The 14192-nt window shown below is 49.8% G+C and overlaps 1 protein-coding gene across 5 annotated transcripts in view; it reads left to right on the forward strand.

Annotated features, from left to right (window-relative positions):
• Positions 1 to 14192, forward strand: part of TP53BP1 (tumor protein p53 binding protein 1) — a 361011-nt gene that overhangs the window by 47625 nt on the left and 299194 nt on the right. For all 5 annotated transcript variants that reach the window (XM_063925917.1, XM_063925915.1, XM_063925912.1 and 2 more), the window contains exon 2: positions 12132 to 12319. In XM_063925917.1, coding sequence (XP_063781987.1) covers positions 12140 to 12319 — 180 coding nt within the window. In that variant the 5' untranslated portion in view covers positions 12132 to 12139. The remainder of the gene's footprint in view (positions 1 to 12131; positions 12320 to 14192) is intronic.

The raw sequence follows: 14192 nt of genomic DNA on the forward strand, positions 1-14192 counted from the left end.
CCCAGGGGTCTCAACACTGCCCGCATGCCGGGAAGCAGCAGCAAGCTGCCCCCGGCGCCTCCTCCTCCCCCTGCAATCGGAAGGACCTCCGGATGTGTTGCTAGGGGGAGGAGGAGATTACCTTCTGGGACAGGGGCTGCCTGGAGGAAGGTATGCTGGGGGGGAGCTGTCTGCAGCGGGAGTTGCGCCGGCAGGCGATAAGAAGCCCATAGGGTATCGCCATCCAGAGATTGCGATACTCTGGGCGTCGAAAAACCGGCGGTTGGGTCTTTGTACATTTGAAAATGCGGTAAAACCCCCGAAAACGGGGTTTTTACCGCATTTTTCCCTTAGTACATCCCGCCCATGGTGAGATAAATCTGTGAGATTTTGACTATATAGTCAAAATCTTAAGGAAAGTTAGTGCATATCTCAGGGTGTTAGGTAGCTTGCGATACCGATTCAATCCTGATGCTCACTCTCGAGGGGTCGGTATCGCAAGGCTAGGTAGACTGTGTAGTACAAAGTATAGTCAAAGTTGGCACTTAGTCAAAATCGTACATAGACAAAATCGAAAGTACAGATAGTCAAAATTGGGCATAGCAAGGATCTCACCGTGTGTACGCACCTTAAGTGGCCAGCAACAGGAGATCTGTAGGTTGTAGCAGTCACCATGGGAGAGGGTGTTAAGGGCCCTACACACTGGCCGATATTACTGAAAGATATGAACAATCTCGTTCATATCTTGCAGTGTGGAGGCAGCAGCGATGAACGATGCGCGGCCTCGCGCTCGTTCATCATTGGTGCTCCGTCGCTTGTGCATGCAGGCCAATATGGACGATCTCGTCCATATTTGCATGTACTGCTATGGAGTGACGGGGGGAGTGACCCGTCGTTGGGCAGCTCGGCGGCGGATCTGCCAGTGTGTAGGGCCCATTAGTGACCAGCAACAGATCTATAGGGGGTGGCAAGCACCATGGGTGCAGGCAAGTCACAGAGAGGCTGTTAGTGCCCCACAGCAGGGGATCTATAGGGGGTTGCAGGCAATGCACAGTAAGGGTGTTAGTGGGCAGCAGCAAGGGGCGGATTTAGGGGTCAGGGTGCCCCTAGGCACAACAGTAACGGACACTCCCATCTGATTATTTTTATTGATTTTAGGATACCCAATTTAATAGAATAATAATAAAAAGCCACTATGGCATTTTCTCTTACGTCCTAGAGGATGCTGGGGACTCCGTAAGGACCATGGGGTATAGACAGGCTCCGCAGGAGACATGGGCACTATAAAGAACTTTTAGTATGGGTGTGCACTGGCTCCTCCCTCCATGCCCCTCCTCCAGACCTCAGTTAGATCCTGTGCCCAGAGGAGACTGGGTGCATTACAGGGGAGCTCTCCTGAGTTTCTCTGAAAAATAATTTTGTTAGGTTTTTTATTTTCAGGGAGCACTGCTGGCAACAGGCTCCCTGCATCGTGGGACTGAGGGGAGAGAAGCAGACCTACTTAAATGATAGGCTCTGCTTCTTAGGCTACTGGACACCATTAGCTCCAGAGGGTCGGAACGCAGGTCTCACCCTCTCCGTCCTCCTCACAGAGCCGGAAGATAGAAGCCGGGTGAGTAGAAGAAGAAAGAAGACTTCAAAGGCGGCAGAAGACTTCAGTTCTTCAGTGGGATAACGTGCAGCGGTAACGCTGCGCGCCATTGCTCCCACACACACACAACAGCGGGCACTGTAAGGGTGCAGGGTGCAGGGGGGGCGCCCTGGGCAGCAATTAATAGCCTCAAGGGACACTGGCAGATGTACAGATACTGCGGAAGCAGTATATTATTAACCCCCGCCAGTTTTTTGATTATTTGAGCGGGACCGAAGCCCGCCGCTGAGGGGGCGGGGCTTGATCATCCAGCACTAACCAGTGCCATTTTCTCCACAGCACATGCAGAGAAGCTGGCTCCCCGGACTCTCCCCTGCTGAACACGGTCACAGAGGGCAAAAAAGAGTGGGGGGGGGGGCACATGTAATTGGTGCAGTGAGTGTTATTATATATATTTTTATATAAAAGCGCTGTCCTAACTGGGATTTTATTCCAGGGTCTGGTGGCGCTGGGTGTGTGCTGGCATACTCTCTCTCTGTCTCTCCAAAGGGCCTTATTGGGGAACTGTCTCCATATAGTTATTTCCCTGAGGTGTGTGGGGGTGTCGGTACGTGTGTGTCGGCATGTCTGAAGCGGAAGGCTCTTCTAGGGAGAAGGTGGAGCAGATGATTGTGGTGTCTCCGTCGGCAACGCCGACACCTGACTGGTTGGATATGTGGAATGTTTTAAATGCAAATGTGGCTTTATTACATAAGAGATTGGACAAAGCAGAGTCCAGGGATAAAGCAGGGAGTCAATCCATGGCTTTAACTGTGTCACAGGGACCTTCTGGGTCTCCGAAACGCCCACTGTCCCAAGTAGCAGACACTGATACCGACACGGATTCTGACTCCAGTGTCGACTACGATGATGCGAGGTTACACCCAAGGGTGGCCAAAAGTATTCATTACATGATTATTGCAATAAAATATGTTTTGCATATCGCAGATGACACCTCTGTCCATGACACGAGGGTGCACATGTTTAAGGAAAAGAAGCCTGAGGTAACTTTTCCCCCATCTCGAGCTGAATGAGTTATTTGAAAAAGCTTGGGAAACTCCAGACAAGAAACTGCAGATTCCCAAGAATTCTTACGGCGTATCCTTTCCCGGCAAAGGCCAGGGTACGGTGGGAATCCTCGCCCAGGGTGGACAAGGCGTTAACGCGCTTGTCCAAAAAGGTGGCGCTGCCGTCTCCAGATACGGCAGCCCTCAGGGATCCTGCCGATCGCAGGCAGGAAACTACCTTGAAGTCAATTTATACACATACGGGTGCCTTGCTCAGACCGACAATAGCGTCGGCTTGGGTTTGTAGCACTGTGGCGGCTTGGACGGATACCATGTCAGCTGACATTGATACCCTGGATAGGGATACCATTTTATTGACCTTGGGTCACATTAAAGACGCAGTCCTATATATGAGAGATGCTCAGAGAGACGTTGGCCTGCTGGGTTCGAGAGCCAACGCCATGGCGATTTCTGCTAGGCGAGCCCTGTGGACCCGCCAATGGACGGGTGATGCCGACTCAAAGAGGCATATGGAAGTTTTGCCTTACAAAGATGAGGACTTATTTGGGGAAGGTCTCACGGACCTGGTTTCCACAGCTACTGCAGGTAAATCTACTTTTTTACCTTATGTTTCCTCACAGCAAAAGAAAACGCCACAATATCAGATGCAGTCCTTTCGGTCGCATAAGTCCAGAAGAGGTCGGGGCTCTTCCTTCCTCGCCAGAGGTAAGGGTAGAGGGAAAAAACTGCCAGCTTCGGCTAGTTCCCAGGAGCAGAAGTCCTCCCCGGCTTCTACTAAATCCACTGCATGTCGCTGGGGCTCCGCTGAGGGAGTCTGCCCCGGTGGGGGCACGTCTTCGACTCTTCAGCCACGTCTGGGTTCAATCAGAGGTGGATCCCTGGACAATGGAAATTGTATCCCAGGGTTACAAGCTGGAATTCGAAGACGTGCCTCCTCGCCGGTTTTTCAAATCGGCCTTACCAGCTTCCTCCCCAGAAAGGGAGATAGTTTTAGCTGCAATTTAAAAACTGTGTCATCAACAAGTGGTTGTCAAGGTTCCCCTACTTCAACAGGGGAAGGGGTACTATTCAACCCTGTTTGTGGTCCCGAAGCCGGATGGCTCGGTCAGACCCATTTTGAATTTAAAATCTCTAAACCTGTACTTGAAAAGGTTCAAATTCAAGATGGAATTGCTCAGGGCGGTTATCGCCAGCCTGGAAGGGGGGGGATTTTATGGTGTCTCGACATAAAGGATGCATACCTTCATGTCCCCATATATCCTCATCAGGCGTACCTGAGATTCGCGGTACAGTACTGTCATTACCAGTTTCAGACGTTGCCGTTTGGGCTTTCCACGGCCCCGAGGATTTTCACCAAGATAATGGCGGAAATGATGGTGCTCCTGCGCAGGCAGGGAGTCACAGTTATCCCATACTTGGACGATCTCCTGATAAAAGCGAGATCAAGAGAACAGTTGCTGCAAAGCGTGTCGCTCTCCCTAAGAGTGCTGCAGCAACACGGCTGGATTCTCAATATACCAAAGTCACAGTTGGTTCCAACGACCCGGTTGACTTTCTTGGGCATGATTCTGGACACGGAACAAAAGAGGGTTTTTCTCCCGATGGAAAAAGCCCAGGAACTCCAGAACTTGGTCAGAGACCTGTTGAAACCGAAAAGTGTGTCGGTCCATCAATGCACTCGAGTATTGGGGAAAATGGTGGCGTCATACGAGGCCATTCCCTTCGGCAGGTTTCATGCGAGGACTTTTCAGTGGGACCTTCTGGACAAGTGGTCCGGGTCCCATATACACATTCATCAAAAAACTAGCCTGTCCCCTAGGGCCAGGGTGTCTCTCCTGTGGTGGCTGCAGAGTGCTCACCTTCTAGAGGGTCGCAGGTTCGGCATTCAGGACTTGGTTCTGGTGACCACGGACGCGAGCCTCCGAGGATGGGGAGCAGTCACACGAGGAAGAAACTTCCAGGGACTATGGTCAAGCCAGGAGGCTTGTCTGCAGATCAACGTACTGGAATTGAGGGCCATATACAACGGCCTGCGTCAGGCGGAGAATCTTCTTCGCGACCTACCGGTTCTGTTTCAGTCAGACAACGTCACAGCCGTGGCTCATGTAAACCGCCAAGGCGGAACAAGCAGAGTGGTTATGGCGGAAGCCACCAGGATTCTTTGCTGGGCGGAAAATCATGTAAGCGCTTTGACAGCAGTCTTCATTCCGGGAGTGGACAACTGGGAAGCAGACTTCCTCAGCAGACACGATCTCCATCCAGGAGAGTGTGGTCTTCATCAAGAAGGTTTTGCAGAGATAACAAGTCAGTGGGGACTTCCTCAAATAGACATGATGGCGTCACGCCTCAAAGCTTTGGAGGTATTGTGCCAGGTCAAGGGACCCTCAGGCAGTAGCAGTGGACGCCCTGGTGACACCGTGGGTGTTTCAGTTGGTCTATGTGTTCCTTCCTCTTCCACTCATCTCAAAAATATTGAGAATCATAAGACAAAAAAGTGTGCAAACAATACTCATAGTTCCAGATTGGCCTCGCAGGGCCTGGTATTCAGATCTTTAGGAAATGCTCACAGAAGATCCGTGGCCTCTTCCTCTCAGAGAGGATCTGTTGCAACAGGGGTCCAGTCTGTTCCAAGACTTACCGCGGTTGCGTTTGACGGCATGGCGGTTGAACGCCAAATCCTAGCTGGGAAAGGCATTCCGGAAGAAGTCATCCCTACTCTGATAAGGGCTAGGAAGGAGGTGACGGCGAAGCATTATCACCGTATCTGGAGAAAGTATGTATCTTGGTGTGAAGCCAAGAATGCTCCTACGGAAGATTTCCATCTGGGCCGTTTTCTCCACTTTCTACAGACAGGAGTGGATATGGACCTAAAATTAGGCTCCATTAAGGTACAGATTTCGGCCCTATCAATTTTCTTTCAGAAGGAATTGGCTTCTCTCCCAGAAGTCCAGACTTTTGTAAAGGGAGTGCTGCACATCCAGCCTCCTTTTGTGCCTCCAGTGGCACCATGGGACCTTACCGTGGTGTTACAGTTCCTGAAATCTCACTGGTTTGAGCCTCTTCAAATGGTGGAATTAAAATTTCTCACTTGGAAGGTGGTCTTGTTGTTGGCCTTGGCATCTGCAAGGCGGGTGTCTGAATTGGTGGCTTTGTCTCACAAAAGCCCCTGTCTGATTTTCCATGTGGATAGAGCGGAATTGCGGACTCGTCCTCAATTTTTGCCTAAGGTGGTTTCATCATTTCATATGAACCAACCGATTGTGGTTCCTGTGGCTACGGAGGACTTGGAGGATTCCAAGACCCTTGATGTAGTCAGGGCCTTGAAAAAAACTTGGTCGGGTTCAAACACTTTTGCTAAATTCTACAAGTTTGATACCTTGGCTGAGGAGGACCTAATGTTTGCTCAATCGGTGCTGCAGAGTCATCCGCACTCTCCCGCCCGGTCTGGAGCTTTGGTATAATCCCCATGGTCCTTACGGAGTCCCCAACATCCTCTAGGATGTAAGAGAAAATAAGATTTTAAATCTACCGATAAATCTTTTTCTCCTAGTCCGTAGAGGATGCTGGGCGCCCGTCCCAGTGCGGACTGAATTCTGCAAGACTTGTATATAGTTATTGCTTACATAAGGGTTATGTTACAGTTTTGATCAGTTATTGGCTGATGCTGTTTTGTTTCATACTGTTGACTGGTTCGTATATTCCAGGTTATACGGTGTGGATGGTGTGGGCTGGTATGAATCTTGCCCTTGGATTAACAAAAATCCTTTCCTCGTACTGTCCGTCTCCTCTGGCACAGTTTCTCTAACTGAGGTCTGGAGGAGGGACATAGAGGGAGGAGCCAGTGCAGACCCATTCTAAAGTTCTTATAGTGCCCATGTCTCCTGCGGAGCCCGTCTATACCCCATGGTCCTTACGGAGTCCCCAGCATCCTCTACGGACTAGGAGAAAAAGATTTACCGGTAGGTTTAAAATCTTATTTAAAAAAAAAAAAAAACACGTCGACCTAATGTCCGTGTCAACCTAGCCACTGTCGACCTTAGTGGTGTCGACCGAGAGTCCGGATACCGATGCTAGCATAGGTCTCTGTAGTGCAAAGAAAACAATTGCAACAAAACAGTCTGGTTTAAGACATGTTGATCTTATGCTGTGAGATCAAACTCTCCATCAAACCAGCCAATTATTTCACACTGCCATACACTGTCAGATAATTAGGCTGCCTGACGGTGAGGGTCACGTGATCAGCAATTACCACATTTCAGACACGTTGGTAGATTTCTCCTGCCCAACAGACTAGTAATTGCTGCTCGGTCGCAGCCATTCGCTATGCAGTTAATTGGTCTGATAATTGCACTGTGTATGACCACCTTTAGTACATTACCTTCTGAGGAGTGTGCAGCTATATCACAGTATGTCATCACATGCTTCCTGTATCCTCGCACCTACATTACCCTTATGAACAATACTGTTTATTTCAGATTTACAGTACTATAGGTAACATTCCATAAATTTCACACAATATTAGTCTTAATGGTTATTCCCTGATTCATAATAATGCAGTATAGCTTTAGAATGTAAAATAAATATAACGCTATGAAATATATTCATACCCTTCCTGTAAATAGTTTAATGTACAGTTCTAATTATACTGTATAATAAAAAAAATCACATGATCATTGTTTATTTTTGTATTGCCACAAAACTCTGCAGCATAAAATGGAAGGTTTTCAAAGTGCTTCTCCAGCCTTAAGGTGGGTACACACTAGGCGATGTGCTCCAGGGCCGGGGCGGTCGGCGGCCGGGCATACACACTGAACGTTATGACGTTCATATCGCTCAGTGACGTCATGCAGCGGCCGGGCTGTGCAGGCAGCTCTTGGACGACAGTCCAAATTGAGCTGCCTGCACGGCCGACAGCGAGGGGAGTTAACGATCCGCGGGGCCATGCACCGTTGGTCGGCTGCGGCATACACACTTGCAGAGAAAGTGAGCGGCGGTTCTCAGGAAAGGTGAAAATGAGCGATGGCGCTCATTTTCTCGGCAAGTGTGTATGCACCTGTAGTCTCAAGGTGTGTGGGTTATTCTACAAACCAAAAACAAAAAGAGGAAAACAAATATAGTGTACACTGTGTGAGTCTCAAAAACATCTACTGAATAAGATACATATACGCACTGATTCTTGAATGTAATTGTGTCTTGGGTAATATTTGACCGTTACCCGGCGTCGCTGATTGTAGGTTGCACTGGAGGCTTTCAAACCTTCTGGTTACATAAAAAATAAGTGTCTACTGTCCCATAAGATTGTACTCACCATTAATTGTGGTTATTCCCCATGGACATTGATTGTAACTGCAATATTTTCCCATGGCCTGATTACATTCAAGAATTGGTGAGCGTATATGTTGAGCGTGTGTTTTTGAGCTCCCGTAGTGTTCTCATTATTTTTGTTTTCCTGTTGTTGTTTTTTTTTCTGTTGCAATAACCCACACATCTTGTGACTAAAAGTTTAAGAAGCAATGGAACACCCCCACCTCCCCCCAAACACCAATTTCATCCTGCTATCTTCTAGCAACTTACTGGTTGAGCTTCAGAAGTTCAAGCTGCACACTTCTAACCTCTGGGACTTTTTTAATTGGCGCAAGTTATCTTGACAAAACTCTGCAACGTGTGATAGGTACAAATTGGACATAAGGGACAGGATGTAATGCCGCCCAAATTCAGAGGCCGTGTGGGATGGCGGCCGAATTCGGACATCTTTTTAAATGGGCAGTCACAAGGCAAATGACTTGTAAGTGATTGTCCTTTTAAAAAAAAGTCCAAGTTCGTCCGGCATCTGAACTCGGGTGGCATTACATCTGGTCCAAAGACTGAACAACTTTTCCTTAGACCTGATAAGCCCACTATTAAGATTTGCAATATTTCTGTTTTGTGTCTGTGTCCATTTAGAGCAAAAACAAACCTAAAAATACTTGGGCTTTATTGTTTGAAAAGATAAAAATACAGTATGAATGACTTATGGTGCAAGACAGCAACCTAAATACCCTGATGCCAGATAACTACTGGTAATGTGACATTTGTTACTATTTGTGCACAATCTCCTATATATTAGCCCAGATCTGTGACTCTGTGCCTGTGTGTCTAACGCTGGGCGAAGTCCCAAAGCTGGGCGAAGTCAGCTGCATCTGCAGGGAGACATACCATGCCCTGTCCCAGCGGCAGAGTCGGGTACAAGATGCCCAGTGACACTACCTACAGTATAGGGAGGTGGCCATGGCCAGCGGTAGCAGCAGACACAGCTCCTGCCAGCAGCAGCAGGGAGGGGAACACAGGCTATACGGAGGGTACATGGAAGCAGCATGTGGACGCCCGCCGCACCTCTCTCCGTTAGACACCATGCTTGGCGCCTTACACCCACGCCGGGGACCCATCCCTTATGCACCCCATATCACCACCTGCTGCATACAGCCAGTGGGGGGTCACACTGGGTGGCAGGCGGCAAAGAACATGTTCAGCGGGACAGCGCACGGACCACACACTCGCCAATCCCCATTGCTGCTCTGACGAAGCTCCTTCCGACTGCAATCTTGGGTCGCATCATGCTTGTCTCCGGAGAGGAGCATGGTGCGACCCAAGGTTGCAGTCGGAGGGAGCTCCGTCAGAGCAGCAATGGGGATTGGTGAGTGTGTGGTCCATGTGCCATCTCGCTGAACATGTTCTTCGCCGCCTGCCGCCCAGCACTATGCCTGGCGGCTGACAGTCATACCGCAGGGCTGGGGACACGAGCGCCTGGTCCGGATTCAAATCAGCTGACGCAGGCACTGTGGAGGCATGCCGCCCTTCACAAGGGGCAGCCCAAGTGCAGCGGAACGGGGACAGGACGGGACAATGCTCCCGGCACATTGCTGCAGAGCCGGAGCTCTCTCCCTCTGCAGCCGACTCATTATCTCACGGCAGCAGGCATGGAGTTAGTGCACACCAGTACCCGCATATGCTACAGTCACCAAGACGTGAAGCACACCTTCCACATCAGCCACACCACCACACCTGAGCCTCCCCCACCACGCACCCTCTTCTCCTTCACACGCAGGAACACTTTACCCACCCCTCCCCCAACCACAGCATGCACGCACCCGCCCCCTGCACACACACAACCCCTTCCCCATCCGTGCAAAACCCCACCCAACCCCAACGCCTCATGAACCCCTAACCCTCACACCACAGCAACGAACACAACCCTCGCACACCCACAACTCCACCGGACAACGAACCCCACTCGCCACGACAACGCACCCGCCTGTGCAACACCCGCCACACCCCACCTTCCACAAATACACTACCCCCTGCACCTCAACACAACCTTCCCCATCCGCCTACCCCACTCTCTCCCCGCCCCCCCTGCACACGCCACCCCCCCCCCATCCATCCACCCACCCCATGTGGACTTCGGCCACCCTCTCCCATCCCCCACACCCACAACTCCACCAAGCGCAACACCTCCTGTCCCCTCCGTTATCCCTAACCCCTAGGCCACAGCATATACAGTCACCGGCCCCCATCCACGTCTTGCCCGCACTTGGGGGGGCGTAGCCCCTTACTATGGTGTGAAGAGCGCCCGTAGGGCGCGATGAATCACCTAGTAAATCTATGTGCTGCATATAAAAACATGGAACAACTAGATATGAAGTTGCATACGTGTATCAGGGTAGCATGGGAGATAAGTCTATCAGTATCTTTGTAACATATTGTGTTGTTTATAATTATTTGCCCCTACGGTTATGTATCTTATGTGCAGTGGCGTAAGTTCATCCCCATCGCCCGGAGGCAAGTTAGAGTTTGATTCCCCCACCCCTTGAAAAAAAGGGAAAATTATATATAATTTGGGGATAGGACAAAGGCTACAGAACTAGGAGGGCCAGTGCCAGGACAGTGGTGACAGGGCCAGTACTGAGATGAAAGGGACAGCCAGTGAGACCACGACAGACTAAGGGGTCTATTTACTAAGCCTTGAACGAAGATATAGTACCAGCCAATCAGCTCCTAACTACCATGTCACAGGCTGGGTTTGACTAATGACAGGAGCTGGTTGGCTGGTACTTTATCTCCGTGCACAGGCGCAGGACAGGGGTGACAGGGCCGACAGGGCCATGACAGAACAGAGCAGACAGGAGAGAAGGATGATAGGGCCTGTACAGAGATGATAGGGACAGTACAGTGATGAAAAACAGAAATGACAGGGCAAGATAGAGAACCAAGACAGATGTGACAGGGACAAGAGAGGTGATATGACCAGGACATAGGTGACAGAGGGTAAAGGACAGGGTTGACGGAGACAGCACAGAGCAGAAGACAATAGAGGTGGCAGAACCAGGACAGAACCAAAGGAATAGGAGAGAGGGGTGACAGGGGCAGAACTAAAGGGTTAGCAGAGAGATGACAGGGGTAGAACAGAAGGGTCAGCAGAGAGATGACAGGGCCTGCACAGAGGTGAAAGGTAACAAATAGCGGTGACAGGGGCAGAACTAAGACAAAGGTATCAGGACAGAACCGAAGGGATAGGAGAGAGGGTTAACAGGATCAGGACAGTGGTGGCAGGGACAGGAGAGAGGGGAGACAGGGCCAGCACAGGATTGACAAGGACAGAATAGGGGAATCGGGGACTGGACAGAGGGGACAGAACAGAAGAGTCAGCAGAGAGAGATGACAGGGTCAGCACAGAGGTGACTGGGACAGGAGAGATTGAAGACAGGGCCAGGCTTAGTAAATGGACCCTGTGAGCCATTACAGCAACGGGTGTTGTGGGCAATCACCTGACACTCGGGTATAGTATATAACAACAGGCCAAACACTCAGCCACTTCCCAGCCCTGCCCCCGCGCCGTCCCCCCGTCCCATATCTCTGCCTTTCTGCTCCCCAAACTGTCACAGTCATCATCGCTTTTCTCCGTCACTTCCTCTTTGTTTCCCAAGAGGCACTTCCAGCAGCTGGCTCCTGGATCACTTCACTTGTGCACTGAGAGGCAGCAGCAGCGGAAACCAGTAGTCCGGATGGGTCGGAGCATGCAGGCCTGGCAGCTGCAGCGCTGCTTGGCTATCTGTGGCGGTGTGAGAAGGAACCCTGCGCACCCCACCGCTGGCAGTGCTACAGCTAGTGGTGGTGGCAGCGGGCCTGGCCTGTCAGGCTGGGTCTCGTAAGAGGTGGAAAATAGCGTTGCTGTAACTAGGGCCCTTGTTTGTATACACTGCCGGCCTCTGCTAAGGCGGCTCCTCTGTATATTATAGTGAGAAGGGCCCGGAACAGCTAGGGGACCCCCTTAAGAGCTGGAGCCGGGCAGCAGTTGAGTCCATTGTCTCCGGAAGTTCCGCTCCTGCTTATGTGGTTTATTTTCCTGTTTCAGGCTTTCTTGTCATTTGGTCTGTCTGTCTGTCTGTCTATCTATCTTGTAGTGCTGATTTGAGTTTAGCCAAACTAACGCGAGTTTTATGGTGTTCTAACTTTAGGGAAGCAAATGGACCCCTCTAACAGTCAGCTGGACCCAGATTTTTCCCAGCAGAATACACCATGTCTCATAGTAGAAGACTCTCAGCCAGAAAGTTTGGGAACAGAAGATGATCTGGAACGAGCACGCTTTGGCCTCCTTGTGCAGCATCTGCCGACTTTGCCATCACAAATAGAAAGTCCTGTCTTGGTAGGAGTTTTATATCTATCGTTTTATTGCACTTCATAACAATTTGCTCTGAGTTTATTCATTATTAAAGTTATAGCCATAAGTGTGGCTGTACAACCTCCTATGTGTTGCGCTCCTTGGCATATTTGAACTACTGGCCAAAATAAAAAAATCTTAAAAGCAAAGTTAGACTTAAGGAGAAATACAATATGAGATAGTGTCCTTTCTGAACATGCAACCAAATGTAACACAATTTTAATTATTACAGATTCTTTCTCTAAACAGTTTTTATATATGTGAAGCTTTGTATATTTCTGTGTAGGGGCTGTTATTCTTCTGTCCTCCATCATTGCTGTTTCCTGCATTTGGCACCTAACAGCAGGCAGAGTGGAGAATTGACTTTTGTTCTGAGTCTGAGTGCATTATATGTGACAGCTTATTGGACTGGTTACAGCTTGAGTCCTATCGGCTTCTGCATGCAGTACATAAGAACAGGGTGAAGCTCCTGCCTAGCTGTGTTGCCAGCTCTCTTCTTTAAGCTGTCAGGGTGCCTGGAGCACAGGTGACCGTAGCAGTTGCAGATCATGGGTGGGACTGCTTCTTTTTTCATCTAACTTATACCCCTTTCCACGTATACCCCTTTCACACTGAGCGTGCCCTGGGAAATCCCAGTTAGTGTTAGGGGAAGAATGGGTCTATCTGGGTTTTATGCCACGGCTCCAGTACACTGGTTTTGATAAGGGTTTTTCCCGTGTCTTAGCCGGATATACTGTGGTCTGAAAGTGTGTTCTTGGGTTACTCTGCCTGGATTATGTAAAAAAAAAAAAAGTAGCTCGATGAGCTCCTTTTAATAACCATTTCTCTCTCATCCGCTAGGGAACACTGGAGATCTTAAACAGCTGGGGGTGTGAAGACTGCAGACTGGAGGTGGCACAATGAATTAATAAAAAAATAATAATTCACAGCTGGCTCCTACCCTTTCATGCCCCCGATCCCTCCAGTTTGAAAAATTGTGCTAGGATGTGGAAGCACAGAAAAGAGCTCTTGCTCCACAAGAGGTGTTTTTTTATTTTATTTTTTATCTGTAGCCCGATGCCACCTAACAGAAAGGAGGGTGCAGGCTGAGCTGAGGTGTACTCTAGGAGTACAATAGAGACTAAGATCCCGGTGGACGGGAATCAACATCTCTGACAGAAGATTTTCCTCTAACAGTGAGTAGTACAGGTACTGAGGGGAAATAGTGCAGCTCCTAAATATAAATGTCCCCCACGGCGCTATCAAGCGCAGGCAGAATGAGCAGCTCTGGAGCGAAGCGGTGGGGCGCAGCGCAGCTCAGGTGACTGGTGGGCGGACTAGCGCATGAGGCAGCCGGGCGGCGGGGGTGCAGAGTGGTCCCGCTTGGCGGCTTAACATCAAGCGTCACACAGCAAGAGGAAGAAGCTGGAGACGCTGGCGGGTTGATGCAATCTGAGGGGTGATCAGGAGTGAAGTCGGATCCCCCGGCGAGTACAGACAGGCGCAGACGCTGCTGACAGGTGGGATGGTCCCTCCTTGCTGCAGGAAAGCCTAGCGAGGTGAACACAAAATTTTAGTTGTGGCCATCTTGTGTACCTAAATTGGGCGCGCTGGCAGAGCGGGCTTTCACAGACAGGGGAGGCGGAGTTAACATTCCCTCCCCTGTTGTCTAGTCAGAACAGCAGCCATGTTATTGTTACAGTATGCAGTGCAGTTTGGAGAAGCAAAGCTGTTATTTAGCGCTGGCTTATAGATAAAAAAGACAAAAAACCAAAAAACATACTGTTAGAGAATCTTCTGTGACTTCCATTATGTGATTAATGACATATAATCTTCCAAGGGACGCTGCTGACAGGTCCTGTGGAGGAGGGAGCATCAG

This window comes from Pseudophryne corroboree, chromosome 6 (assembly GCF_028390025.1).
Source record: "Pseudophryne corroboree isolate aPseCor3 chromosome 6, aPseCor3.hap2, whole genome shotgun sequence".
Classification (NCBI taxonomy): Eukaryota; Metazoa; Chordata; class Amphibia; order Anura; family Myobatrachidae; genus Pseudophryne; species Pseudophryne corroboree.